The sequence below is a fragment of the Engystomops pustulosus genome, chromosome 7 (assembly GCF_040894005.1).
Source record: "Engystomops pustulosus chromosome 7, aEngPut4.maternal, whole genome shotgun sequence".
NCBI classification, from domain to species: Eukaryota; Metazoa; Chordata; class Amphibia; order Anura; family Leptodactylidae; genus Engystomops; species Engystomops pustulosus.
In genome coordinates this window covers 99,139,717-99,163,731 of record NC_092417.1, presented here as the reverse complement: position 1 = coordinate 99,163,731, position 24,015 = coordinate 99,139,717, and the positions used below count along the sequence as shown (strand labels likewise).

The 24,015-nt window shown below is 42.4% G+C and overlaps 2 protein-coding genes across 3 annotated transcripts in view; one reads left to right on the top strand and one right to left on the bottom strand.

The window, feature by feature from the left end:
* Positions 1-1,837: 1,837 nt before the first annotated feature.
* Positions 1,838-11,000, bottom strand: CHTF8 (chromosome transmission fidelity factor 8). The gene is made up of 3 exons (XM_072117381.1): positions 10,846-11,000; positions 6,419-6,536; positions 1,838-5,411 (listed from the first exon to the last, which is right to left on the bottom strand). Exons 1-3 carry the CDS (start codon positions 10,866-10,868, stop codon positions 5,187-5,189), a joined length of 366 nt encoding a protein of 121 aa, XP_071973482.1. The 5' UTR covers positions 10,869-11,000; the 3' UTR covers positions 1,838-5,186.
* The window catches only part of UTP4 (UTP4 small subunit processome component), a 25,861-nt gene continuing 12,693 nt past the window's right edge, over positions 10,848-24,015 (top strand). Inside the window, exons 1-9 of one of the 2 annotated variants that reach the window (XM_072117380.1) lie at positions 10,848-11,010; positions 13,443-13,593; positions 13,922-14,082; positions 15,300-15,491; positions 15,585-15,669; positions 15,759-15,848; positions 22,603-22,814; positions 22,899-23,070; positions 23,149-23,240. In XM_072117380.1, the coding sequence (XP_071973481.1) occupies positions 13,924-14,082; positions 15,300-15,491; positions 15,585-15,669; positions 15,759-15,848; positions 22,603-22,814; positions 22,899-23,070; positions 23,149-23,240 (1,002 nt within the window). In that variant the 5' untranslated portion in view covers positions 10,848-11,010; positions 13,443-13,593; positions 13,922-13,923. The remainder of the gene's footprint in view (positions 11,011-13,442; positions 13,594-13,921; positions 14,083-15,299; positions 15,492-15,584; positions 15,670-15,758; positions 15,849-22,602; positions 22,815-22,898; positions 23,071-23,148; positions 23,241-24,015) is intronic. The other variant, XM_072117379.1, reaches the window with a different exon arrangement.

Genomic DNA, 24,015 nt, shown 5'->3' with positions numbered 1-24,015 from the left:
TATCTCTGGCAGAGTTTGGCACAGTCTGCATGCAGCATGAAATAGGACAAGTTCCAGGTCAATGTAGGTTTGTATTTACTTTGTAAAGTTTGGAAATCTTTTACAAATGTTTATTTATTTTGTGATCTGCATTTTGGAAATTGTTTTTAAAATGTTCATAAAATAAACCGATTCAGAACTTGACATTCCTTTCCACTGAATATATTACATACAAACTCCAAGGAAGGATAGATGCAAATGAAATACAATTTGATTCTGTAAACAAATCCACTAAAGGGGTTGTCCGTCATAAACATTGCCCCATCATAATCTTTTTCTCCTCATTTAATACACTTCCATAATTTTATGAAATTCAAAATTCTGTCCTGTTTCCAGTTATCAAAATCATTTATATCACCATACCTTCATTTCTTTACTCCCCCATCCCCTGGTAACGACTTGTAGTCCTGCCGTTGTCTTCTGTCGCACATGTTTGCAAATTTGTGCCGCGGAGCCGCCTGTTCCCCTGCATCTACTGGGAGTGCGCCCTCACATGAAGGACACAGGGGAGAATATAGATGTACATGTAGGTGGTTCACAGCCTATCGCTTGGACACGCACATGATGGGACTTGAAGTCCCTTGAAAGTGCAGGGTGGCCGTCGTCTTAAATACGAGCAGAGCAATTTGTTGAAAAAGGGAAAAAGAAACAGATGAAAGAACTGGGAATCTTTGGGGAGGATGGAATGTGTAAAGTAAAATTGTGACAGAGGCTTAAAAAAAAAAAATTTAACGTATAGTGGCGGGACAACCCCTTTAAACCATTCCTAGCTATATCACTTTGAGGATTACAAATTTACAGCGTTCCTGTTGACCATATGCCTTCCTTGTTGCTAGAAAAGTAGGAACAATACCGCCATCTTTTATTACTGCCCTTTTATTACGACTTAAAAAATTGGAAAATCTTTGTCAAATAACAGGTCAAATCTGCTTTCAGGTCTCCTGACATGGATGTAGACCACATGCCCTATATTCTAGATGGCATCCACCCAGATACTGCTCAGAACATAGGGCATTTCCATTTCAAAATCCTCTGTGCAAACGAACACTGAAAAGCTAATGATGGTTCTTTACCATCATAAGAATCTCATGTTCTGCAGAATATTAAAGTTTTCGGCAAATGACAGACCAATTACAGTAAAGTGTTAAAGATTTGCTTATGGTAGCTTTCCTGCAGGTTGGGGCTTATTCGCACAAGCTAGTAGATGTGCTATGTACTGTCTGTGATTCTTTACATACCTAATTTTCCAAATTGAATAGATCTGTAAGATATACAGATGTCACATAGGATAATTCTAGGTCATTAAAAACATGAATTGCGAGGAAAAACTGAATAAACTGATAAACATCCTAAGGATGGGGCTACAAGGGCAGGTTTGTAAAACTACCAATTGATTTTTTTATCAAACTTAAGCTGTTGTCAACAGAAATCTTATGGACTGTAGCTGCTACTCAATAGTTAAAATCAATTGTACCCAGAGCCTAAAGACCATATAACTGATTTACCTACCCGGAGCTCCATCCACAGCACATCATAAACAGGAACACAATGGACTCTAACAATCATTCCTCACATCTACACATGCAGCACTATCTAGACCCTATAAGATATGACCTTGTGCTATGAACTATTGATTTTCCATTTAATGTGTTTGTTGGATTGCAGTTCTCTTTTAGGTTGTAATAACATGTTGTTTCAATTACAAGAACACCAGTTGCATAAGCATTTTTTTTAACTCGTTTATTTGCAAAAGTGAATGCAAAGAACAGCAAAAACATGTACAATCGTAGGAGCATATTAGTGTATACAAAGTACATAGTGGTACACATAATCGCCTTCAGAGTGTTCAAAAAGGAAAAAAAAAACCCCACATAACAAATACAAAGAAAAAAAAAAGGAAAGAATGGTTTTCAATCTGTGAGAACAGTTTTTACATATGGTGCCCAATATCAGGGATTCAATTACATTGGATATCCTACACTTTAAACGGGAGGAGCCCAAATGAGGAGGTTGCCACAAATAAAGTCAACAGGGAGTCACACCAACCACCCCAGATTTTATTAAATTTCTTAGGGTGGGATCTATCCTTATACATGATATGTTCAAATGATATGATGTGTTTAAAAGTTTTTTCCATTGGGTTAAATGAGGAGGGCAAGAATTCACCCATTGCAAAGCAATGGACTTGCATGCCAAAAAGAGCGTCACCCAAAGAAGAATTTTAGTATGGTGCATCCACACCTCATCATCTAAAAGTCAAAATAAACAAATTTTCGGACAGAACAGTGTTAAACTCCTTCCAAAAAGTTTGCAATATGGGACACTCCCAAATCATATGGCATAATGAGTGACTGTATCTGCAACATCCCGCATCAGTACTACATCTCACCAGAGTGAGACAGCATTGATGTATAATATATAATTGAATCCGTTTATTGTTCATTGCTGGCGATACATGCCCATGTGACACTAGCAGCTCAGCAAACTCCTCCTCGCTCAGAGGTGATAGTAAGGACTTCCACTCCTCTAATGAAATTTGTTTTAATGAGGTGTGAGTATATGTTGGAAATGAGTCCTCCCGGGACCTGGGACCTAATAACTCCAATCAGGAGGCATTTATACAGTGTGTTAGTCATATTTGGGAACTGGGTCTGCAGTACATGCCTAAATTGAAGAAACCTTCAGTACCCCTGTGGGGATATGAAAGATAGAAGTGAAGCGTCCTCCCATAAATCTAGAATGGTTCGCACTCCATGGGTTTGCCAAAAAGCAGGGTCTAAGGCCTCAGAGAGGCGTGCAAGGTCTTGGTTTTTCCAGAGAGGGGGGAATTTCCAGAGGTGTATTTCTATATGCTGTGACCCAATTGAACTGTCTCCAGACTAATCCAGCTACTTTATGTACTGGTAGAAGCCTGGGTCCTGTCCAAGGAGGAGTATTTAGTATATACCATAGTGAAGGAAATTTGAGATGAGCAACCAAATAAACCTCAGGAGGTTGTGGGTCATCTGTGGATAGCCACAGACTAAGAAATTGTAACTGGCCTGCCAAATAATACAAATGTAAGTCAGGTGATGCCATCAAGTGCCTGAGGCCTGTGCAATTTTGCCAACTGCAATTCTCTGCATAAGCATTTATGGCACATTGCATTGTACAGTGGCTTATAAGTAACTAACTTTCACAACTGCTTGTTAAGACAGCAGATTTGATTGCTGCCCTATTCTTGCAGGATTATAGTTGTTCAGAAGATAATGTTCATAAGCATTGACATAATACCAATCTACACTGTTTGAAATAAAATATTCCTTTGTTATGCTTTCCATGGCTCACTGACCTCTGTTGCCAATGAAAGATCCCTGCCATTACCATGACAGTACCAGCAATTGTACATACCCATAAAAAAAGACAGGCTATATCCAGATCCTCCCTCACTGATCACCTGCTCTTAATGGTGGTAGAAGTAGAACATTGTGAACTGTGCCATCGCCTTTGCCTCCCAGATCTAGAGGAGATGGAAGTGGTCATTTCCATTCTCATAACAATAGAATCTCTAGATTCTAGGCATAGAGCGGTCGGGGACACATTTGATTAATTCCATCCATTCAACTTTATTACAAACCACCAAGTGAAGAATTAATTGTAGTAATTAGTATCTTAGGGTTGCGTTCTTCTTGTGATTGGGGATTCAGATTTGAGGTCAAGGATTACGTTGATGCATTCAGTTGCTTTGATTATAACCTAATAAACACAACACAGTCTGTAGCATGCACTCCCAAAGTAGCTCAAAGGGATTGTCCCAAATAGCCAAGTTACCCCCTAACCAGTACATAGCGAATTATTAGCTGATTGGTGGCGGTTGTAGCAGTTGGACCAAATCACGGGAAATGCGAACCCCTGTAGAAAACAAGGATACCCGTTTTAATGGGTGGAGCAGCAGGACAAGCATGCATCCTGCCACTCCATTCAATTGTATGGAAATATCCCCAACCGCTCCCATAGACACCATTATTGAAAATGAGATACCAGGGACAACCCCAAGTCAGGTACCTCAAACAACCCAATTAAAAGAGCATCTTTCATCAGCATAAATTGGATAAAATAATATGGCAAAATCAAATTCCACTGAACAATTTTTTTTTAAAATAACTTTTTTAATTCCCCGTCTTTATTAAGACTTACAGTGAACAATAAACCCCTTGATCTACCACACAGCACTGTAATAAAATGTTGTAAGTGAGGGGGTTCAAATACTTTGTAACAAAAATATAAATAAATACATTTTATATAGAAAATATCAGAAGAACTAGAACCTTAGGCTATTGAAGTTCAATGCACATCCAAAGCAACTATTGCAAGTTCCCTTCAGGGTGACATTTCTGGAGCCTCACTGCATTTGGATAAGAATTAATTACTTAAAGAACATCAATCAGCAGGATTAAAGACTGTATGCAAATGAGCCTGTGGGGCTCCAGTAAGACCTATAGAGCCTGGAGCCCTTCAGGCTCATTTGCATACAGTCCTTCATCCTGGTGGTAGATGCCCTTAAACACAGAAAAGCTGAGACCAGCTAAATGTTATGCAATTTAGGTTCTGCACTATGTAATGCAGTGGAAGCATCACTTAAGATGACCCTATTTTTGATTTTATAATTCCTAGAACCATGGTGTCTTAGTAAAGATGAAAACCTCCAATCTTTCCAACTGCATTAGACTTGTCGTTCTGTGAGCTGAAGGAGCAGAGATATAGGCAGTCTATCTGCAGCTCGCATTTCTTTAACTGCCTGTATCTACAGTTCTGTAACACAGAACCACATCTGAAAGATGATATGCTTATCTGTAATATGATGCCATGTTTCTAAGTGCTATAAAACTGAAAATAAGGCATCTGAATTGACCCTTCCCATGTAGCCTCTAAACGTAACTAATTTGAGGCAAAAAAGTGACTCTTCCCTGCTCATTTTCCTAGGTGAAATTTTAAATAAAGAGGGAATTCTAGAATGTGCATTGTACACCCAACCTAAGAGGCTAGTAGTTAAAATCTGCAGGTAATTTATGGTCCCATTTATGGTCCCAACTAAGGAAAGGTTGTTCCAGATCAAGTGCCACACCATGAAAGTCTAAATTATCCCAAAAGGCCTGGTCGTCTGCTCATCACACCTTCTTGGGCACATTGGTGATGATAGGTTTCGGACGGGTTTTAAATATGACCTTCCTCTTAATAAGTGCAGTTACATTGTAGTTGGTCTCCGCCACATGTCCAGTGTCCATGGCATCCTCCGAGGGGCTAGTACTTTTCACTAGGACTGCAAAAGGCTTCTCTAGGCGTACTACTTTTCCATACAAGATGTGATGCCCAATAATAAGAAGAGGAACCCCCTGGAGAAGAAAATCAAAATCAAATAATCAGTTTGGCAATCTACCCACAGTCATGTAAAGTAGATAAAGACATAGAGATGCAATGTATTATAATAGGGTTGCACACAACATCAAAACTTTGATACTTTTATATTCCCCCCTTCTAAAATAGTCAATTCCAGGAATTTAAAGGACATCTACGACCAGGATAAAATACTGTATGCAAATGAGGCTCAGGGCTCTATGAACACCTATGGAGCCCAGAGCTCCTCAGGCTCATTTGCATACAGTCTTTTATCCTGGTCGTAGATGTCCTTTAAATTCCTGGAATTGACTATTTTAGAAGGGGGGAATATAAAAGTATCAAAGTTTTGATGTTGTGTGCAAATAAAACATTGCAAAGATTCCACAACACCAAAATATATTTCAAGACTATTATTAGAAGAATATTGTCTATGTGTTTCTTTATTTTTGTTGTGTGTATGTGGGGTGGAGTGGGGGTGACACGTCCTATGTTCTGAAAGGAAGCCACTAGAAATATAAGGCATGAAAATGAAAATCCATAATTGAAGTGCATAATTGAAGTTCGGAAGGGAACGAAAGATGGTGGTTGAGTTAAGAGTAGCACCGGAGGCTCATTTGCATATGTGAGTAAATCGATTTTTATTTTAGCTAAACTAAAGGTTGATGTCCCTAGGCAAAGTATGTGCTGTAATCAGTACTGAATATCCTACAGGGTGGTGTGCTCACATGATTTCATCATGCGACCGGTGGTAGAATTCCTTTAAAAGGCTGAAATCCATAGCTCCACACATGACTATAGCAAGTGTGTAATATTGCAACTAAATTCTGTTGAGCTGAACTGCAGCATAAACCATGACCAGTGCTGCTGTTTGGAAGAAAGCAGCCATATTTTTTTACCCCTGTAAACCCCTTTATGGATTATAAGATGCAGATACGTGAAATGTTTCTGTATGCTCTTGGGGCTCACACGAGGTTTAGTACTGCTAGACCTTATGATTCCTTACCTCCTTGGTGTAGTGGAGATCACCCATCACTTTCCCAGATAATCCATCCTGTTTTCGGGCTTCTATCTCTCCCTGCAGCTCCATAAGCAACCACTCAGCAGGCTGCCCTTGGGCATCCCTGTAAGGACAGGAGTGTAACAAGGAGGATGTGAGTACCATGAATTGTCTGTGCCATCATTGTAAACAATTGTAAACTGCTCCGCTCCACCTACTACTTTATAACAAGCTGGCTGAAGATCAGACATGATGGAAAACTGTGTTGAATTTGAGAGGCCACATAGATTATACAACAGGGACCACCAGTTTTATGAGGCGCAGCATTTAGCAGATTGACCCATTACTATAGTTTTATTTATCCATGACACTGCAATTACATGGTGACAGATACCTACCTGAAAGGACATCTATCACCAGGATTGAGGATTGTAAACCAAGCAGGGGGGGGGAATGGGTCCCGCTGCTCTGATCGCAGCCCCGGGACTGCCGGTGCCCGGGGCTGCGCGGTCTTCTTCCGGGTGCCGGGTCCGTGCCCTCTGGCAGGACCCGGCTGTGATACACTGAGCATGCGCAGCATGCTCAGTGTGTCACATAATACAGTGTAATACATCTGTATTACACTGTATTAGGTGAAGAATAGCTTGAGCAAGTGATCAGTGGATCACTTGTTCAAGCTAACCTGTAAAAGTAAAGAAAAAAAAGTTAAAAACACTGAATAAACACAATTTTTGATAAAAATAATTAAATAGAGTTAAAGTCCCCTAAACACAAACATTCCCTATACACATCTAATAAAGTGAAAAAACCTGAAAATCACCAAAACCCCCCACATATTTGGTATTGTCGCGTCCGTAACAATCTGTACAATAAGTCAGAAACATTATTGGACCCGTACAGTGAATGCCGTAAAAACAAAACCCGAAAAACTCGCCAAAAATAAAAATTTTCATAAAATCCCTTCACAAAAATGTTCTAAAAAGTGATCAAAAAAAGTTGTGTGCCCCAAAATGGTACCAATTGAAAGAACAACTCAACACGTAAAAAATAAGCCCTAAACTAGCTCTGTCAACCAAAAAATATTAAGGTTAAGTTTCCGAAAAGATGGCGGTGCAGAAACAAATGAGATTTCCTCTATTTTAGTTTTTCTCCAGTAAAATTGTAAAAATAAATGAAAAACTATATAAATGAGGTATCACCGTAATCGTAGTGATCTATAGAATGAAAATATTATAGTATTTTTAGTGTATGGTGTACGACCCCCAAAATATACAAAAAAAAGAAACCCCAAATTGACAATTTTCTTTTCCTCCATACATTAAAGAGTTAATAAAATCTCATCGAAAAGCTACAGACCCACTTAAATGAAGTATTTGTAAAGGTCATCTTATGTTGCAAAAAATAAGCCCCTATATGTCCAAATTGCCAAAAAAATAAAGATTGTATAGCCAATAAAAAGTGACAATGCATAATCTGCTCTGAATGGCGCAGCTACCCCCTCAATGCCCTGGCGCGTGCCCATACAGCAGGTTACCACCACATATGGGGGATTGTTATACACGGGAGAGATTGGGTATCAAATTTTGTGGAGCGTTTTGGTATTTTATCCACTGAGAATTTGTACATTTTATGAAAAACACATTCATTTAGCCAAATAAAATGTAATTTCGAAATTGCATCCGATTTTGTTTTAACCCCTGTAAACCAATTAAAGGGTTAACAAACTTCATAAAAGTTGTTTTACGTACGTTGAGGGGTGTAGTTTCTATAATGGAGTAATTTATGGGGTTTTACTTTATTTAGGCCTCTCAAAGTGACTTGAAACCTGAGCAGGTCCCTCAATAGCAGGATTTTGCTTTTTTTATATAAAAATGTGAAAAATTGCATGTGACGTTCAAAGCCCCATAACATCCTACAAAAATAAGAGTATGCATAAAAAACCACGGAGGTATAAAGTAGACATTCGGTGAATGTTAGTTATTACGTTTTTTGGTGTTATGTGTGGAAAAAGTAGAAAATTTTGAATTTCGAAAATTGCTAATTTTTCAAAATTTTCACCAAATATCTGATTTTCTCATAAATAAATGCAAAACATACCACCAAAATTTTTTAACTAACATGACGTACAAAGTGTCACGAGAAAACAATTTCAAAATCACTTGGATATGTTAAAGCGTTCCTAAGTTATAACCATTTATAGTGTCAGAGGGCAGATTTGAAAAAATGGGCCGTGTCAGGAAGGTGAAAAGTGGCTTCGGCGTTAAACGGGTTGTCCGAATTTTGAAAAAAAAAACTATTGGTGGCCGGGAATGGGGTGCTTAAAACAATAAAGATGTACTCAACTTCTGGTGCCCTCCGGTATCCAGCGCTGCTGTCGCTCCGGGCGCCATGTAAACAAACATGGCCGCCGGGGAAGCGCTGCATTCAGCTTCCGGCCGGACCCGACAACCTTCCGGCCCCCATACACAATGCTGTGAATAGGGACGGATAGGCGTACCCGGCCACAGCCGGCCGGATACCGGAGGGCACCGGAAGGTAAGTAATTCTTTATTGTTTTAAGCAGCCCGCTCCCGGCCACCTATAGTTTTTTTTCGGAACTCTCGGAAAACCCCTTTAAAAACAAGGGCAGTAGAAGCTCAAAGAGGAGCGGATCCGGCCAGAGGGGGCACACACCAGTACGCGAGTGTGCTTGGTTTACAATCCTTTATCATGATGGTAGAGGTCCTTTAAAGAAAAATATATTATACAAATAAAATCAAGCATGATTCACCAGGAGGAACACTTATTCATCCAGGCACAGTGACTTTTATAATTATGCTAATGAGTCAGGAGGGTATTACCTGAGCCCTTCTGTACTGGAGCTTCACAAGCCTACACTGTCCACCCCTCTACTCCCTCAGCATTCCCACCTCCCTCTGCCTGCTGACATCTCACAACAGCTGGAGGTGGTTTCAGCAAACAGTGGGAGGGGAAAGGTGCTCCACCACAGCATAACAGCCTGTGAAACATTAGCATAATTACAAAAGTTGATTTTAGAAGGAAGGAGGCCATGGATAATAAACATAAGAAGATTACCTCAGTGTCTGGATCTATGAGTGGGGGTTTATCATGATGGATTTTGGTAAATGTACGATTCAAGCGTGCTGTACGGGAATACAGACAGTCCCCGGGTTACGTAAAAGATAGGTTAAGTTTGTGCTTAAGTTGAATTTGTATACAAAATGTCTATAAAAGTTTTTTAATGTAGACCACATTGTGACTGGGTTTAAGTCAATTATAAACCAAAGAAAAATTGTCCAATTGGGACACTATTGGTCACTAAAAATTAAATTTTATTTGTATTTATTAGAAGATGGATCTAACTTCATCCAATATTATATGTTAAAATTTTGCAGGGTTGTAGCAGCTTTCACCATAGCAGGGTGATCAGTGTTATTTGATAGAGCACATCACATCAAAAATAGATATCGGAAGCTGGCAGTGCGTTCACTCGCTGCATATGGGATTATGCTACTGTGGCTGTATTTTATATTGTGGAGGGATCCATATTGCTTTATTGGGTTCAAATCGTAGCCACTTCTATGTCGTACTACCCTTAGGGTTACAGATCCAACTCCACAGTGTTATTAGTGTTACAACCCCACGGTGCTATGCACCTCTTGCCAGTACCTTTATCTACCTGTTCAAATTGTTGATATTACAGCTGCTACCCCCTGCACCCTGCAAAATTTTAACATATAATATTGGATGAAGTTAGAGCCATCTTTTAATAAATACTAATAAAAGTAAATTTTTAGTGACCAATAGGTTCATGTGTCCCAATTGGACACTTTTTCTTTGGATGCAAGTCAGATCTGTACATTTTATAATTGTAGCTCCAGGCAAAATATTTGTCACTGCGACAATTGGATTTTCTAGATTTTTTGCTTTAATGGGAAGGATTATCAATAAAACTTCATTACAGACACCTTACAGGTGCCATTGAAGACTCGGACTAAAAGCCTCCAGAGAACTTCACCAGAGGTCCCAGGGGCAGAGAGGTCTGTCTGTAACTACGGGTCATCTGTAAGTCGGGTGTCCTTAAGTAGGGGACCGCCTGTACAGGTATAATAGAAGCATCACCGTTAATTGTTACCTTCCACTTTATGCAACATAACAAGTTGTGACAGTCAAAATATCAGACTGGCAGAAAATGATGAGAATTTCATTTGCAGGTCGTCAAACCTCATCCAATAAGCCAGAGACAGGATAAAGGTGTATGTACAGTATCAAAGTAAGAATTAATGGTCAAAAAAGCCTTGGAGTGGACTTTTAAGACTTCTGTAACAGTCTCCCGGGGAATGTGTAGTAGTAGTCTCCCGGGCAGTGTGTAGTAGTAGTCCTAGTAGTCTCCAGGGCAGTGTGTAGTAGTAGTCTCGGGACCCTGCACTGACCTGGACACCACAATCTGAACCATCCTCCTCACTGCCGGCGCTGCGCTGGGAGATGAACTTGGCGCTCTGGTACAGGAGGGAGGGACCGCCGGAGTGACGTGATTCCGCTTCCGGGCTCCTGTGCCGCACACGTGAAGGAAAAGGAGCAACGTGAGCAAGATCGGGGTTAGTAATGTGTATATAGTCGCGCGTGTGACACTTTAAATTCAGATATATGGCAGTACTGCTGCCCCCAGTCATGTGTTATGTACACCTGTACTACATGTGTGTAGATACACAGGATATACACTGTGCGACACTATATACTTACATGTGTGTGCTTATACTGAGTGCAAATTATGTGCGTATATATATATAGTGTGTGTGTATAATAATTCACACGGGCAGAGCTACAATTTCCCACGTATGTGTGTAAAGTGGAGCACTTTGTATGTCATATATGTGTATATGTAATTAAATGGCCACTGTATTCACTACCAAAACTGCAATGTTCCCCTGTTTCACCACTGGTACAGCACTGTGCAGCTGTGTTTGCATTTCACAGAGAACACCAGAATTGGCAAATATGTCAGTGGCCCCCTGATCTTTTCACCTTTGAGATGAGGTGCACCCTGAACACGTGACAGACATGAACGATTTAGCTTGGTGACACAAGTGGCGTTTTTGTTGCGACTTTGAATGCATTGAAAAATCATCTTTCTAATGTTTGCGTTTTTAAAAATCACAATGCTTGATGTGCGTTCATTTCATGCAGCTGTCTCTTGGAATTTGTAAAAACACAGTGATCTCTCTGCTGTAATCGCATGGGTAAAGTTGAGACACTTTAGGCCGGTGACACACGGTGTGTTTTCGCATCCTTGAAACATGCAGCATATTTGGATATTCGCTTTTACTATGGGTTTTAGGTTAAAGTCTTTCGTTTTATTTCGTCTGCGCTTTCATTGCGCTTTGCAAAGCGGTGGCGTTTTTTAAAACAAATGCGTTTGTGGTCTAACTTTTGAAATGCATGCAATTACTCACACAAACAGCAGGGAGAACAAGATCACTGTAGTTTAACAAATTCCAATAGCCACAGCAGCCTGCAATTACCACACATCAAGCATTGCCGTAACACAAGCAAACATTTAAAAACGGCATGCGCAAAAGCATCTTGTTAACACATGTTTGTTAGCGTATGTGTTTTGTAAGGGTGCAGCCAAATGTTGCATTAACGCATATGTTTTAAAACACTGCAAAAGCTGAAGAGAAATTTTCCTGATTAAATTGCTGTTAACATTTGCACTTACAAAACGAAACTGTTAATGCACAGATTACCATTGCGTTAAAGAGGACCTGTCACAGCGGAAAACCCACCCACCAAATGTGCCCCCCATAATCCTCACCCCAGCCTCTTTCTCCCTAGCCATTTTTTTTTTTAAATTTATGTGCAGTAAATTGATTTACCAAATAAGAGGTCGGATCATGTATCTGGCATGCATCGCATTGCTGGCGGCTCCAGCGGTCGGCAATGTGAGTAAGCCAGGTTGCAGCCGCTGTTAGTGCGGTGCGACCGCACCACGGAGAGCCGGCAGCGATGCAACGCTGCCAGCTTCTCCTACAATGTGACCGCTGGCAGGGGCGCGCCGACTGCCAGCATGCCAGATACACGATCCGACCTCTTATTTGGTAGGAGGTCGGATTGTTTTAAATCAATTTACTGCACATAATTTTTTTTAAAAAAGGGCTAGGGAGAAAGGGGCTGCGGAGGATTATGGGGGCACATTTGGTGGGTAGGTTTTCTGCGGTGACATGTCCTCTTTAATGGCTGCTTTTGTAATCGCAAATGTTAACAGCTGTTTGATTAGGCAAATCTCTGTCCAGCTGTTGCAATGTGTTTTAAAAACGCATGCATTAAACAGCACGTGTGAAAGCACCCTGAGACTGCCTTCACGTGTTCCATTAACACATGCGGTTTCAAGTTAGAGCATCTGAGAGGAGATTTGCATAATTACATTGCTGTCAACGTTGTGTTTACAAAATGCACGCCTTACCACATTGTTAACGCATGTGTTTTGTAAATGCAATTTTGGCAGCAATGTGCTTAGGCAAATCTCTTCTCAGCCGGTGTGATGCGTTTGAAAACGCCTGTGTTAACACAAACAAAAGGCGACGTGCGAACGCACTCCCAGTGGGAGTTGTAGATTCACAACAAGATTCCTCTGGCATACAGGATGGCTTCTTCTAGGGACAAGATAATATGGATGAGGTTCATAGCAACTAATCATGTTGCTGTTTTCTTTTCTCAAAAAATTGTGACAAAGAAAAGCTGGCATCTGTTCTGGTGCTGTGGTTATTGCTAATCCTTTTGGGGATATTTACCCTGGTTAGAAATGATGCAGACATTTCTACAAACAAGGGTTGTGGAGTCAGTAAGCCCAACTCCGACTCCTCCATTTCAACTTCTGACTTTGTTTTCCTGGTCTCTCGATCAGTTGTAAGATGAGTACCGGCATTCCTCCCCCAGTGCCTTTTTCCTCTGATCCGTAGCAGAGGAGCTTCATAACTAAGGCTTCAGAGTGCGATAAGCACTTAACTAATGGCTGCTTTCATTGGTGCAGAAGGCCGAGTAGCACCGAGTTCAGCAGAGAAATCCTCACTGCCATTGATGATCCTCACCTAACTGACTTCTGACACTGGTTGTATGCACTGGGGTAAGGACTTACCGTACTTAGCAGAACGGCCCCAGGAGCAGGAGAGGACCCTACAGTGGTAAGTATTTGCCAGCTGTACTGTACTACTCTCTGGTTCTATACCTTTCCTAGCGCAGCTCTGCTCCAGGTCCTGATGTCGGGTCATACAACTTTGGGACAGAGAGCAAATCTGCACATGGAAGAGAGAATAAGTTGCAGTGTTGTGCAGGGAGCAGAAGAGGAGCCAGGAAAGGAGAGTAATTATTTTATTTTCTTGTCTGCTCTTGGGGTCTCTCCCCTAGAGTGCATATACACTTAATGTGTTTTTACACAGCAAGTTCTTGTGGTTAAAAGGTTTTACACACACTGTCACATAATCTTATTGCTGCCTTTCATGTGTTTTTCAGAAATGGGAGAATTTAAGGTGCACCGCGTCAGGTTCTTTGACTATGTCCCATCCGGTGTGTGCAGTATGGCATACTCTGAGCAGACAGAGAGGCTTGCTGTGGCTCGCAATAATGGATCTGTAGAGATTTACAACTTTCCTGCCAATTACTACCTGGAAAAGGTATGAAGATGTTTAGATTATGCATATAACTGTAGCCTTTAACTCATGGCTGTTTTGAAATTATGACCCAGCTATTATTTGCTATTTTCAGTGGGTATGGAAAGTATTCAGACCCTTTTAAATGTTCACGCTTTGTTTCATTGCAGCCAATTGGAAAGATCAAAAAGGTTTTTTTTACTCAATAATGTACACTCTGCACCCCAGAAAATCTGAAATGTCACATGGTCATAAGTATTCAGACCCTATGCTGTGTCACATGTCAGAGCACATGGCAATCATGATGTCTAAGGAACTGCCCAAGAAGCTCAGAGAAAGAATTGTGGTAAGGCACAGATCTTGCCATGGTTGCAAAATAATTTCTGCAGCACTCAAGGTTCCTAAGAGCACAGTGGCCTCCATAATCCTTAAATGGAAGAAGTTTGGGACAACCAAAACTGTTCCTTGACCTGGCTTTAGCGCAAAACTAAGAAATTGTGAGAGAGGTAAAGAAGAACCCCAATATCCCTGTGATTGAGCTCCAGAAATGCAATAGAGAGATGGGAGGAAGTCAGCTATCACTGCAGCCCTCCACTAGTTGTGGATTTATGGCAGAGTGTTCAATAAAAAATCTTGAATACAGCTTACCAAAAAAACACATAAAGGACTCCCAAACTATGAGAAATAAGATTCTGTTCTTTTCTGTCAAGATGTGGTGCAGAGTGTAAATTAAGGAGCAAAAAAAAAAAATTTTTTTGATCTTACCAATTGGCATACTTTCTGTACCCACTGTAGAAATTCTGGAGCTGGATATAATGTAGAAGCCACTTATGCTGAGAATTTAAATTTTTTTTACACCTGCATGAGAGGTTTGTGTCAAGCTCTTCTGCTCAACTTCCAATCCTCATTAACTTCAGTGAACCTCCCATAATGTGTGCGTTATTTATATTGGAAAAATAATGGAATGTTTACAAGGACCTTTCACGAGAGACCCTCTCCCCATCACAAACCACATGCAGTACCTTTTAGATGTCTTTATAAAAAGTCTTTTTCTCAAGAATGGTGGCTGTAATCCCATTGATAGAGGCATCAGTGAAACATGTATGAAGACATCTAAAAGGTGTGTGTGTTTTTGTGGAGGTTCCCTGTTGACGGGTTCTTTTTAAAGTACACTGTTGAATGCAGGTGTGGACTTGTTTTTTTGTTTATACTTCTATTAATATTTACTTTTCTCTTTGCAGATTATTCCTGGTGATGACAGGAGGTCCACAGAATCCATATGCTGGGCCGCTGGTGACCGTCTGTTTTCCGCGGGTTTAAATGGAGAGATTATTGAGTATGACCTGATGAAGCTCTGTGTAAAATATTCCATTGATGCCTTCGGAGGACCCATTTGGGACATCAAGGCCAATCGCAGTGGAACCCAACTTGCTGTAAGTACTGCATCTCTATCCTCAATATCTATCCTGAGTATTGATCTTGGCAGCATGATTTACACTCACTTGCTGCATCTCTTAATGTTGTAGGTTTGCTGTGAAAATGGCTCTGTTGTACTGTTTAGCATCACGCCTGAGAAGATTGTTTTTGAGAAGTCCTTAGATCGGCAGAAAGGTGATGGACAAGGCATCATATCGTCTAATTAACGGTCTCTGACCATTGTTGATGAACCCGTGTCATTACTTTTACATTTACTTCTGCAGATCGTATCCTGTGTCTGGCTTGGCATCCGTCAGAACCTAGGATTGTCACTGGTTCTGTTAATGTAATCCGTGTATTCAATGCTTCATCAGGTAAATAAAGCAGTATGTCAGTATGTTGTTTTAGCATTTGGGATTGTGCTCACAATCAGACTTGTGGAGTCGGTAAGCCAAAATGATGACTCCTTAATTTGGGTAAATCTAACTCCACTCTTCGAGTTGTGGCTGCCACCCTGCTGACAGTCTAGCGTCCAATGAGCATTTCTTTAACTGATGGAAGAATTCATTGGTGCAAGAGGAGGGGGCAGCAATGAGTGTAGCTTTGAATTCCTTACTGCTCCCCAGTATTTTTATCTACTCCTGGGTCTCCTCTGTTTTTGTCTGCTCTGAATGCAGTATTTGTTTTCTGGGTTAGAATGTATTGCTGAACCGTGGCATTTATAATTTCTGGGGTGGAATTTAGTTGTACTGTGGTTGTTACTGTATCTGATGTGCGTGCTGGTTACTGGTGCTCCCCCTTAACGTTGACTAGTATGACAATGTGACCCTCGGTCCAATAAAGGTTTTAATCACCTGGCATACATCCTTAGATCAGGAGTAGAACAAACATTTAAAGATAATGTCATAATTTCCCCAAATTTTAATGAAAAAATATTCAGCAAATACTGCATTGATCAAAAGGTAGCAATTTATCATGTATTTGTGAAGTTGATCCATTTTATTATGACTCTGACTGCACTAAAAAGGTTACCTGCCTTATGACTTCACAGCCCTTGTCCTAATGAAGTTACCTTATGCCACTACATTGTTTGTCTTGGTAATACACTTATTACATGGTTGACAAAGTTTTTGCCACGGTGAGTAACCTCAGCACTGACCTAGAATAAAAACCCAACAAGCTGCAGTAAATTTTAGTTAGTGGCATGCATGTGTTTGCTCCACTGTTAACCGGTTCAATCGGTACATCTACGCATAATGGCATCTTAATCCAGCACATCAGACTCCTCTCTGGTTCCTGCGCAGTGATTCAATGCAGCCATAGTTGTACAGCCCTGCTTCATTGCGCATGCGCCTTGCTTGCAGTAAATGCCATGAAGCCCAGATGTTTAATACCATCTTTGTTGAATTACCCTGTAGGCGCCATGAGCCCTGGACCAAGTTATATAATTTTGATGTGTTTTATTTTTGTAGGCACAGAGATAAAAACTAATGGGAAATATGGGAATCTAAACCACCAGTCAATAAGGACCTGTGGGTGGTTTTGTGTCCCAAATTTACCATGACAGATTCCCTTTAATTATTTTAAGTTTAATAGCATTGAAGCAGCTTTCTTGTGCAAAACCCTGAAGGACCCCTATGAGATTTTTTTTTTTAATTTGGCCTTACTTCTTTAAATGGTGTTTGGTGTGAATTATTATGGCTACTTGAAGATGGGACACCCACTGATCTCTTTGTAGAATCATGATAATGCATAACATTGGAGAACATTATAAAGTTCTGCAACCATTACACACTAGGTCACAGGCATTTCAAGTCATAAAGTTATCTAAAAACTCTTTAATTGGGTTGGCGTCAGAGGTCGCATTAACGCCTCACCACGCGTCATAGACGCGTGATGAGGCGCCATTACCCCCCAAAATAATTGCCATGCGTAAAGTTACGCTTGGCAATTATTCCCTGTAGCGCGCAGGCTGAGCGGCCCGGCGCGCGCTGCAAAAGAGGTAAATGTCGCGCGATCACAGCGCGCGCCGGGCCGCTCAGCGCGACACTTGACACAGTGATCTGTGTCAGCAGCGCTCCGGAGCGATACCTGTGGACAGCGGGGCTGCTGCTCCCTGTCCTGCTCCATCTCTACCTGCCCGCAGATCCGGACGGGTGAGTGTGTGATTGTAGGTGTAGTGTTCTGTGTGTGTGCAGTGTAGTGTAGTGTTCTGTGTGTGTGCAGTGTAGTGTAGTGTTCTGTGTGTGTGCAGTGTAGTGTAGTGTTCTGTGTGTGTGCAGTGTAGTGTAGTGTTCTGTGTGTGTGCAGTGTAGTGTAGTGTTCTGTGTGTGCGCAGTGTAGTGTAGTGTTCTGTGTGTGCGCAGTGTAGTGTAGTGTTCTGTGTGTGCGCAGTGTAGTGTAGTGTTCTGTGTGTGCGCAGTGTAGTGTAGTGTTCTGTGTGTGTGCAGTGTAGTGTAGTGTTCTGTGTGTGCGCAGTGTAGTGTAGTGTTCTGTGTGTGCGCAGTGTAGTGTAGTGTTCTGTGTGTGTGCAGTGTAGTGTAGTGTTCTGTGTGTGTGCAGTGTAGTGTAGTGTTCTGTGTGTGTGTAGTGTAGTGTTCTGTGTGTGTGCAGTGTAGTGTAGTGTTCTGTGTGTGTGCAGTGTAGTGTAGTGTTCTGTGTGTGTGCAGTGTAGTGTTCTGTGTGTGTGCAGTGTAGTGTTCTGTGTGTGTGCAGTGTAGTGTTCTGTGTGTGTGCAGTGTAGTGTTCTGTGTCTGTGCAGTGTAGTGTTCTGTGTCTGTGCAGTGTAGTGTAGTGTTCTGTGTCTGTGCAGTGTAGTGTAGTGTTCTGTGTCTGTGTAGTGTAGTGTTCTGTGTCTGTGCAGTGTAGTGTAGTGTTCTGTGTGTGCGCAGTGTAGTGTAGTGTTCTGTGTGTGCGCAGTGTAGTGTAGTGTTCTGTGTGTGCGCAGTGTAGTGTAGTGTTCTGTGTGTGCGCAGTGTAGTGTAGTGTTCTGTGTGTGCGCAGTGTAGTGTAGTGTTCTGTGTGTGCGTAGTGTAGTGTTCTGTGTGTGTGCAGTGTAGTGTAGTGTTCTGTGTGTGTGCAGTGTAGTGTAGTGTTCTGTGTGTGTGCAGTGTAGTGTAGTGTTCTGTGTCTGTGCAGTGTAGTGTAGTGTTCTGTGTGTGCGCAGTGTAGTGTAGTGTTCTGTGTGTGCGCAGTGTAGTGTAGTGTTCTGTGTGTGCGCAGTGTAGTGTAGTGTTCTGTGTGTGCGCAGTGTAGTGTAGTGTTCTGTGTGTGCGCAGTGTAGTGTTCTGTGTGTGTGCAGTGTAGTGTAGTGTTCTGTGTGTGCGCAGTGTAGTGTAGTGTTCTGTGTGTGTGCAGTGTAGTGTAGTGTTCTGTGTGTGTGCAGTGTAGTGTAGTGTTCTGTGTCTGTGCAGTGTAGTGTAGTGTTCTGTGTGTGCGCAGTGTAGTGTAGTGTTCTGTGTGTGCGCAGTGTAGTGTAGTGTTCTGTGTGTGCGCAGTGTAGTGTAGTGTTCTGTGTGTGCGCAGTGTAGTGTAGTGTTCTGTGTGTGCGCAGTGTAGTGTTCTGTGTGTGTGCAGTGTAGTGTAGTGTTCTGTGTGTGTGCAGTGTAGTGTAGTGTTCTGTGTCTGTGCAGTGTAGTGTAGTGTTCTGTGTGTGCGCAGTGTAGTGTAGTGTTCTGTGTGTGCGCAGTGTAGTGTAGTGTTCTGTGTGTGCGCAGTGTAGTGTAGTGTTCTGTGTGTGCGCAGTGTAGTGTAGTGTTCTGTGTGTGCGCAGTGTAGTGTAGTGTTCTGTGTGTGCGCAGTGTAGTGTAGTGTTCTGTGTGTGCGCAGTGTAGTGTAGTGTTCTGTGTGTGCGCAGTGTAGTGTAGTGTTCTGTGTGTGTGTAGTGTAGTGTTCTGTGTGTGTGCAGTGTAGTGTAGTGTTCTGTGTGTGTGCAGTGTAGTGTAGTGTTCTGTGTGTGTGCAGTGTAGTGTAGTGTTCTGTGTGTGTGCAGTGTAGTGTTCTGTGTGTGTGTAGTGTAGTGTTCTGTGTGTGTGCAGTGTAGTGTAGTGTTCTGTGTCTGTGCAGTGTAGTGTAGTGTTCTGTGTCTGTGCAGTGTAGTGTAGTGTTCTGTGTGTGCGCAGTGTAGTGTAGTGTTCTGTGTGTGCGCAGTGTAGTGTAGTGTTCTGTGTGTGCGCAGTGTAGTGTAGTGTTCTGTGTGTGCGCAGTGTAGTGTAGTGTTCTGTGTGTGCGCAGTGTAGTGTAGTGTTCTGTGTGTGCGCAGTGTAGTGTAGTGTTCTGTGTGTGCGCAGTGTAGTGTAGTGTTCTGTGTGTGCGCAGTGTAGTGTAGTGTTCTGTGTGTGCGCAGTGTAGTGTAATGTTCTGTGTGTGCAGTGTAGTGTAATGTTCTGTGTGTGTAGTGTAGTGTGCAGTGTAGTGTAGTGTTCTGTGTGTGTAGTGTAGAGTTCTGTGTGTGTAGTGTAGTGTTCTGTGTGTGTAGTGTAGTGTTCTGTGTGTGCAGTGTAGTGTGCAGTGTAGTGTTCTGTGTGTGCAGTGTAGTGTTCTGTGTGTGCAGTGTAGTGTTCTGTGTGTGTAGTGTAATGTTCTGTGTGTGCAGTGTAGTGTGCAGTGTAGTGTTCTGTGTGTGCAGTGTAGTGTTCTGTTCTGTGTGTGTAGTGTAATGTTCTGTGTATGCAGTGTAGTGTGCAGTGTAGTGTTCTGTGTGTGTAGTGTAGTGTTCTGTGTGTGAGTGTAGTGTGTGCTGTGTGTGAGTGTAGTGTGTGCTGTGTGTGAGTGTAGTGTGTGAGTGTAGTGTGTGCTGTGTGTGAGTGTAGTGTGTGCTGTGTTCTGTGTGCGCAGTGTAGTGTAGTGTTCTGTGTGTGCGCAGTGTAGTGTAATGTTCTGTGTGTGCGCGCAGTGTAGTGTAATGTTCTGTGTGTGCAGTGTAGTGTAATGTTCTGTGTGTGTAGTGTAGTGTGCAGTGTAGTGTAGTGTTCTGTGTGTGTAGTGTAGTGTTCTGTGTGTGCAGTGTAGTGTTCTGTGTGTGCAGTGTAGTGTAGTGTTCTGTGTGTGTAGTGTAATGTTCTGTGTGTGCAGTGTAGTGTGCAGTGTAGTGTTCTGTGTGTGCAGTGTAGTGTTCTGTTCTGTGTGTGTAGTGTAATGTTCTGTGTATGCAGTGTAGTGTGCAGTGTAGTGTTCTGTGTGTGCAGTGTAGTGTAGTGTAGTGTGTGCTGTGTGTGAGTGTAGTGTGTGAGTGTAGTGTGTGCTGTGTGTGAGTGTAGTGTGTGCTGTGTTCTGTGTGCTGTGAGTGTAGTGTGTGCTGTGTTCTGTGTGCTGTGTAGTGTGTGCTGTGTAGTGTGTGCTGTGTAGTGTGTGCTGTGTAGTGTGTGCTGTGTAGTGTGTGCTGTGTAGTGTGTGCTGTGTAGTGTGTGTGTGCTGTGTAGTGTGTGCTGTGTAGTGTGTGTGTGCTGTGTAGTGTGTGTGTGCTGTGTAGTGTGTGTGTGCTGTGTAGTGTGTGTGTGCTGTGTAGTGTGTGTGTGTGTGCTGTGCTGTGTAGTGTGTGTGTGTGCTGTGTGCGCAGTGTGTGAGTGTAGTGTGTGCTGTGTTCTGTGTGTGAGTGTAGTGTGTGCTGTGTAGTGTGTGTGTGTGTGTGCTGTGTAGTGTGTGTGTGCTGTGTAGTGTGTGTGTGCTGTGTAGTGTGTGTGTGCTGTGTGCGCAGTGTGTGAGTGTAGTGTGTGCTGTGTTCTGTGTGTGAGTGTAGTGTGTGCTGTGTAGTGTGTGCTGTGTAGTGTGTGCTGTGTAGTGTGTGCTGTGTAGTGTGTGCTGTGTAGTGTGTGCTGTGTAGTGTGTGTGTGTGTGCTGTGTAGTGTGTGTGTGTGCTGTGTAGTGTGTGTGTGTGTGTGTGCTGTGTAGTGTGTGTGTGTGTGTGTGTGTGCTGTGTAGTGTGTGTGTGTGTGTGTGTGTGCTGTGTAGTGTGTGTGTGTGCTGTGTGCTGTGTAGTGTGTGTGTGTGTGCTGTGTAGTGTGTGTGTGTGTGCTGTGTAGTGTGTGTGTGTGTGTGCTGTGTAGTGTGTGTGTGTGTGTGTGTGCTGTGTAGTGTGTGTGTGTGTGTGTGCTGTGTAGTGTGTGTGTGTGTGCTGTGTAGTGTGTGTGTGTGTGCTGTGTAGTGTGTGTGTGTGTGCTGTGTAGTGTGTGTGTGTGTGTGCTGTGTAGTGTGTGTGTGTGTGTGCTGTGTAGTGTGTGTGTGTGTGTGCTGTGTAGTGTGTGTGTGTGTGCTGTGTAGTGTGTGTGTGTGTGTGTGCTGTGTAGTGTGTGTGTGTGTGTGTGTGCTGTGTAGTGTGTGTGTGTGTGCTGTGTAGTGTGTGTGTGTGTGCTGTGTAGTGTGTGTGTGTGTGCTGTGTAGTGTGTGTGTGTGTGTGTGCTGTGTAGTGTGTGTGTGTGTGTGTGCTGTGTAGTGTGTGTGCTGTGTAGTGTGTGTGTGCTGTGTGTGCTGTGTGCGCAGTGTGCTACCGAAATTTTCATACTCCTCCTCGGGTAAAAATACTCCTCAAAAATGGTGAGAGGAGTATTTTTACCCTTCTGGAAAAATGTTAGTGCGACCTCTGGTTGGCGTATTAAGTAAGTCACCAAAGAAAATGTATGCACGGTTTTATGCCTTTTGCAGGTTCATAGAGTTCTCATGCCACAGTATATCAAGGGTATTTATAGAGTGCAAATATTTGCTACTTTCTAGAGGGTAGGACTTTTTTTTTTATACATCCCTGTTGGTAAAATTATTTACTTTCTTTATAAATACAATAGGGAAACATGAATGTTAAAAATGTGTGTATAGTTTTTAACTCGGTGATGTACACCGATACGTCCATGATCAGATCGCCAGAGGGCAGTATTGATGTCAGATTTTTCTGATTATACTTTTTTACAGCAAGGTATAGTCTTGGTAAAGGGAACCTGTCAGCAAAAAGCAGAATTTCACTGGTGACAGGTCCTGAAAGGTTTCGTGTGCAGTGAGCCGACATCACGGAGGGAGGGATGAGAACAGGGAGGATGGTGGAGGGGAAATAACTGAATAATAGGCTTGCACATCTAATCTGTGTTCCTGCTTCATCATTTTTTGTTTGTCTGACAAATTTGTCCTGTCATTCCATGTTAGGTCGTCTTCTTCAGGTGCTGAAACTGGACCGTAGGGTACTGACTGGACGGAAACCTGACTGCATTGTGTGGAGTGTGGCCGTCTTGTCATCTGGAGAGATCATCAGTGTGGATTCTACAGGGAAACTCCAGTTTTGGGATTTAGCACATGGAACACTTATCCGCACATACTCTGTGGCCAGTTGTGGCGTCCTGGCCCTTGCAGTGTCACAGGTGATAATCATTGAATAAGTGTCTCATAAGATGCTAAAGCGTTGAATACTTAAATTAACTTGGGGTGCTTATTTGTAATGGCAGGCTGAGGACAGCTTGTTGGTGGGCACAGCTGAAGGTGTCATCTTCCAATTCCAATGTTTGGCTGTTCAAGCCGGGAAGCCAGAGCGACAGTGGGTTTGCACAAAGCCGTTTCGGTATCACACACATGATGTTAGAGCTGTGGCACACAGCAGCACTTCTCTCATCTCTGGTGGTATGTTGCAGCTTTCAAATGTGTTTTGATATCACAATGCTTTTTCTCATTTCTCATGGATCTTTTTTTGTCCAACAGGTGTTGATGGTCGAATTGTTTGCAGACCTTTGATGGAAAAGGTGCAAATAAAATCTTATGAAGCTGCTTTGAGAAAAATCTTATTTCCACATGTAAGTTTGACTTACAGGTTAGATGTAGTTGCTGCTCTCTGCCAGAATATTTTAAAGCTGGCCTAGGAAACGTGTTATGTTGAAGTTATGGAAAACTGTTACTTTATGCATACTGAGCAAGACTCTTAAAGTTCCCAGGATGTTTGGAAACATGAACCATGCAGTTTTTGGACCGTTCTGAGACACTTTATCTGTATGTCACATGGCGGTTAAGGATGTATGGGCTCATGGGATGAGCCCACTCCATATACAGCGTGTGTAAGTTGCATTATGCAGCTAACACCCGCGATCAATGCTGGCATCAATTTACCCCTTAGGAGATGGTGCCACCATTTTTGATCTGCCCAGCACCCCCAGTGACATCATCGGTGGGCGGTGGCTGGCTACTATGACAGCCAGGACCTTCACAGAGTTTCATAACTGTCATAGCATATCTGTCTGCAGGTTCTTTTATGGATCCAGTGAATTTACAATATACTGCAATACTTGATCAGAACCCCTAGGGTTCTAGTACCCTAGGTCAGTGATAGTGAACCTTTTAGAGGCTGAGTGCCCATACTAGAGCCAAAACCCACTTATTTATAACAAAGTGCAGGCAGAGCCAAAACCCACTTGTTTATAACAAAGTGCAGGCACAGCAATTTAATCAGCAACTTATTGCTTCCTGTTTTGCCACAGCTTCCAGTTGCATTGGTGTCTTAAGGACACCAATGCTGTTGAAAGATGGAAGGTGAATTCCGGATTATTATTGTAGCCTCCCTGCAGGGCCCACTTG

Coding starts and splice junctions, on each gene's coding strand:
- CHTF8 (XM_072117381.1), bottom strand. CDS start 10,868: ATGGTTCAGATTGTGGTGTCCAG. Junction 6,537..10,845: donor GTTCAGATTGTGGTGTCCAG/GTCAGTGCAGGG, acceptor CTGTCCTTACAG/GGATGCCCAAGGGCAGCCTG. Junction 5,412..6,418: donor ATCTCCACTACACCAAGGAG/GTAAGGAATCAT, acceptor TTTCTTCTCCAG/GGGGTTCCTCTTCTTATTAT.